General features: G+C 43.6%; 1 protein-coding gene across 1 annotated transcript; it reads right to left on the minus strand.

Annotated features, from left to right (window-relative positions):
- Positions 1 to 1,315: 1,315 nt before the first annotated feature.
- Positions 1,316 to 5,397, minus strand: SLC15A1 (solute carrier family 15 member 1). The gene is made up of 5 exons (XM_034663811.1): positions 5,273 to 5,397; positions 5,031 to 5,142; positions 4,343 to 4,486; positions 3,169 to 3,276; positions 1,316 to 2,240 (listed from the first exon to the last, which is right to left on the minus strand). The coding sequence occupies exons 1-5, from the start codon at positions 5,395 to 5,397 to the stop codon at positions 2,049 to 2,051; spliced, it is 681 nt and encodes a 226-aa protein (XP_034519702.1). The 3' UTR covers positions 1,316 to 2,048.
- Between the last annotated feature and the right edge of the window lie 37 nt (positions 5,398 to 5,434).

The raw sequence follows: 5,434 nt of genomic DNA on the forward strand, positions 1-5,434 counted from the left end.
GCACTAGATATCTCCAGAGGATTTAGGCTTCATTCTCTCTCAGTTATAGGCAAGAACAGATAATGACCCCCGAGCGCTCCTCACTGTAGCTAGTGGTTTGTCCCATCAGGGGCACAATAGGTAAGTGAGAGGGCAGAATGAGCGGAGAGGCAAACTTAGTTGTTCCTGGTCGCTACGCTTGCAGGCCAGACTTCGTTCATTAGGCTCATTCCCATCTTCCACCACACCATTCCCAGCGCAAACTTTAAAGTGTTTGTGTAACAGATAGAGGCCCACCAAGTTCCAGAGAACAGGACACACGCAGAGAGCTTTCAGCCTAGGCAGAGCTGGGAGGGCCCACCAGGGCGTAGGGTGTGGGACAGCGCATGGGGGAGGCAGCCAGGCTGGGGGATGGGAAACCCCCCGGGGGAAGTGGCGGGCAGCCTGAAGTTGCAGAGAACTCAGCCAGGCGGATTGGGTGGGCCAAGCTGGTAGAGAATGTGTGTCTCAGGACCTGATTTTTCTTCTGACCTGGAAATGAGAACTTGATGCATTCCAGAAGAAAGTCAGTGTTAGTCTGATTGGCGTGAGCAGAGAGAAAGCAGATGTGTCGTGAGAAAAAAACTCCTTGTGGGCCTCAACTAAGGAACGAGGGCTTGATCCTAAGGGTAGGAAAGGTCTTCAGCGAGGTTTGAGACTCACATGGTGTTTCTCACCCTGCGCTTTGAGCCTCCCTTCATTCAGTCTCCACAGCGGGATGATGAGCTTGTCCCTGAAGCGTGTTGGAAGGCCACCCCGGGCCCTTCCTCCTGATGGATCACAGGAGCAAGTTCCAACGGTCAGAGCTGCACGCCAGTTTGCCTGAGAACTGTTGCTGGTTTTTGTAGGAGTGACAAAGTGGAACTACGCTGGTCTGATACCCGAGATAAATGCCTATAGGACGAATCAAGCATGAAGTATTTACAATATTCTACAAGAATTTTTGTTTGAGGGGCACCCGGGTGGCTCAGTTGGTTAAGTGTCCAACTCTTAATTTCTGCCTGGGTCGTGATCTCGGGGTCGTGGCATCGAGCTCCGGGTCAGGCTCCACACTCAGTGTGGAGTCTGCTTGATAGCCTCTCTCTCTCTCCTCTCCCTCTACCCCTCCACGCCCATCTAAAATAAACAAATGTTTAAAAAAAACTTTTTTGGTTCGAGTAGAAAAAATTGTTGTATTGGGAAAAACACATCAAGATGGTATGTAAATACGCACGTATAGAGCTCCTATAAGCGAAGCGTAGGTACCCATATCCCCGGGAAAAACAGGACCAGCAAGAAACAAACCTTGATATTTCATGTTCCTGGAATTTATTGTATGTGGACATTGCTTTTGTTCATACTTTTATCAACTTCTGATGACATTTTATTGAGTGTACACAACTTTTAGAATCGGGACACAGGTTAAGGATTTCTTATCCTACCCCCAAAACACACAGATACTTATTTTTAAGAACAGGAATGTATTTCATACTTGAGACACCAAAAATCATTACTGGCCTTTACCTGAGTGGTCTTTGAGTCATACAAAATTTAAAAAGAGGTAGGGAATGGAAAAAATAAAACAAAAAACAAAAGGTAAAATTATCAGTTAATACTAGCTGGTGCTTATTATTACATGCCATTCTAAAGCATGTAAATTCACTTTTCACATCGGCTCCTGCCTCATTTAACAGTGTTTTCAAAGAGGGTTAGAATGCAAACAACATGGAACTTTGCCACCCTTTCAAAAAATGACTAGTTAGTCCAAAATAACTTCATTTACGTGGTAGAAAAGGAGTTAAAGGCAGGGCATGGATTCATCGTTGTAGAAATGCGTGTGTATGTGTACGTATGTGTGTACATGCTTTAAATATGACTTTTCTCAAAATAAAAAGACTTCTTTCAGAGTTTTAGGTTCATTGCTGGATGCTTAGAAAGAGCATTCTTGGTTCACAATTCCGAAGTCCTCCCCATCAGAGTGTCTTGCCACCAGGGGACAGAAGTCAGGGTATGTCCTGGACCCGGTCCATCCTCCACTTGCTTCCTGACATTCACATCTGTGTCTGTGAGACGGGAGCCACTGTGGCATATATATTCATATTTTCCAGGTTCTTTTTCTCATCCTCATTATCAAACCGAGCTTCAACCTCCGCTGGATTGACGTAAGTATAGAACCGGGCCATGATGGCAAATACTATGCAGACCACCAGGAGCAACGCCGCAAACAGAATGTACTCAGCCCACTTTGAAGGGATTGGAGTTGGAGCAAGAAAAAAACAAAAACAATGCAGGTTACGGTAATGTGTGTGTTGTGAGGACATTTTCCTGCTACGTCTAGGTAGAAGGTGCTCTGCAATGAAGCTGTTCTGGAAAATTGGTAGGCTACTGTCGTAGATACAGAATGGCCAGCTTTTCCTGAATGCCCAAGTATAAAGATAACATTTCCGTAACAGCACTGGAGGGTGGAAACCAAGACTTTGGGAAGATGAGAGAAAATTTCTGAGAAACCCATGTTAAGGGACAGAGCTGGCCTCTGGAGGGATGGGGACCAACAGAACAGCACACAGTACTCTTGAGCAAAAAATAATGTGTTGACTTCTTCTAAGACAAGACCCCCACATTATCCTTTGGCAGAATCTTGAGGTTATGCGCACACAGCATGAGCACATGCCCTGATGGGACTTGAAGGGGTAAGTGAAGAAATAGATATGGTAAGGGATCACCCCTTTAAGAGAGATACGCTAAAGTGCTGAAGGAGAGAGTTTCAGTTTCAGAAAAGCCCTAATTTTATGTTAGTTGGAAAAGTTACAACACCTTTAGAATGGCTCTAACTTTAGGTATCATGAAACTTTCTGGAAAACATGTCCGGCTTGGGGCCATTACGCTGCATTCACTGAAGCTAGGAAAGATCTTTCCTTTGATAGTAAACCACATTAGGGTATAGGTATACTAACCCAATCTGGATATTTTGGTTGTCACTTTCCAACTGTATAATACCAAGTAGAAATAGGAAGAATTGGAACACACTTGGCCAAAAGCCCATTTGGTCATCACCCTCTCTGGCTGGTTTTATTCAGCTGTTAGCTTAGATGACCGTGTGTATACACAGGTGGTAAGGGAGGTCATCACGATGACCACGGACACACACCAGTATCTTTCCCCATCCCGTACCTGTTCGCTGAACTGGCCTGCTCCTGCTACAATAAGCACAATGATGTTGCCAACAGCCACCGTCAACAGCCATCCTGCTTGAAGCACTGACTTCATGTTGGAGGGGGCCTGGGGAAACAACACACAGTCAATCTCTATCTAGATGGCTACCGTGGAGCTGGAGAACATCGCTTACTGATGCGTGCAATTGGGCAGTCTGCCCAAAGATGCACATCGAAAGTCAGGTTGGTTCACATATAGAAAGGATAACCACTTGGATAACAAGACACCCCAAACACTCATGTAGGAACATACCAGAATCCCTTGTTTCCCACTCTCCACATCCTTGCAAAGTTGTCCTGAGTTAAATGGGCAAATCTATAGATGAGTCAATTCTATGTCTACAGAGGAGTTTCCAAGCAAAACCATCCATCCCATTCTCTTTCCCCTAAATGGAGGCTGCTCTCTGGGCCAGAAGCTTGCTCTGCTGTGAGCCTCCCTGCCATGCGACCAAACCCCTCTTGTCACCTATGATATAGTCCTTTTATTCGATTGTGAGGTCATCACAGAAAGGGATTGTCCAACTCATATTTACGATCTTTATCGCCAAAGTTAAAGGTGTTAGGCATTGTATTTTGACCTTAACTATATTTTGATGAAATTGTAGAGAAACTAGGCTCTAATCACACAATTTACCTCATGACTCTCAACTTTAACAGTTGAAAGCAATAACGTCTTTTAACTTTTAAAAGCTAGGCCTTAATCAGTGTGTTTACTGGTAGCTATGGAAGAATCTCACCTGAGCCTTAATGATTACGAGGACACAACCCAGAAATGAGCACCAGGATGAACAGCTGACTTAGTTGTTTCAGAATACAGAATCTGCTGCCTGTCATGATCCTGGTCATGGCCACTAATACAGTTTTTCCCACTTAGGACTCCACATCTCCAGTATATGATGTGGGAATACAGAGTCATATGATACGTACGCCCAAGAAGCTAAACAGAATCATGTTATTATTTGATAAAAACATGACCTGGGGATCTCAAAAACCTTGTTTGGTGGAGGATACCATAATGCTTTCTAGAATTTTTTTCCCCCCTAGAATCTTTTAAACTGTAAATAAATCGCTTATTGAAGTTAGGTCCCAACAGGGGTGTGGGGGAGGGGTAGTATAAACAATGACCAAGAGACCTGAGAATATGAGAACTCCAGTCCCGTGACAGAGAAAACCACCTCGCCGCAGGTGAGGAGGAAATATTGCGGAATCTGCAGAGCCATGTTAATTGTGTTGGGTGAAATATCTTCAAACTCATACATTTTGGGGCAGCCAGTATCCTAAACCAATAAGGCAAAAGCGAGAAGAAATGAAAATGGAGAATTGCTTCTAGAATAAACATTGCTCAAACAGGCAGATGCAGTTTGGACTCCTAGGATCATGTCATAGGATTTGTCAAGTAAGTACACTTTTTAAATGGCAGTATGAAACCGTGCATTTTATCCTCACGATGAAATGGCTTTGGTGGGATTTGAAAATCTGTTCGCTAGTGTTTTCCTCTTAAATCAGAGTCGATTGGAAGTCAGGTTTGTTTAAAACACTGCAATCTCTTGGAACTCAAAGTTCGTAAGTCCATGTAAATGGTCTATGGAGAGGCATCATATACTGGTCATCGTGGACTTTAAGCCAGATTCAGTCAGTCTCTTTATTTTTATTCTAAAGATAACAGCGAACTTAAGTCAACGGTAAGTTAAAGAATTAGTGGTGAACTGAATGAATTCTAAGCCCATTTAAAACACAGATGCTAGTCTTGTTCCAGTTCGATCACTACCAGGTCCTAAGTGTTTGAGTAGAACTTCTGATTCAACAGGGTGACTTACTCACCTCCCTTCTGATTACGTAGGTGAAGGCACTACCGAATTCAAGGTTGGATGATTGGAAATTCTTTGTACAGTTTTGTGGAATCTGTTGTGTTGAGCTTATCGTAAAGTTTTTTCTATGGAAAGAAAGAATAAAAGAATAATATAGGTTAACATTCCTGGTATTGACAGCTTCAACGTAGTGTTTAAAGAAAAAGACTTGAAATCCTTGAACTTCGGAGCACAGTGCCCAGGATAGGTACTCACACGCCCAAAGAGAAAAACTGATACTCGCTGGCATTGTGACTGGTGACGTTCACATAAGCCTTCTCGCCCGCTGTGACGTTGAAGCTCTCATCAAAACTATTTATAAATCTGAAACAGAAAACCATCGGTCTTGTGAGTGGGCTCTGGGCCACTTTGTTAACG

The sequence above is a fragment of the Ailuropoda melanoleuca genome, chromosome 7 (genome assembly GCF_002007445.2).
Source record: "Ailuropoda melanoleuca isolate Jingjing chromosome 7, ASM200744v2, whole genome shotgun sequence".
In the NCBI taxonomy this organism is placed as follows: domain Eukaryota; kingdom Metazoa; phylum Chordata; class Mammalia; order Carnivora; family Ursidae; genus Ailuropoda; species Ailuropoda melanoleuca.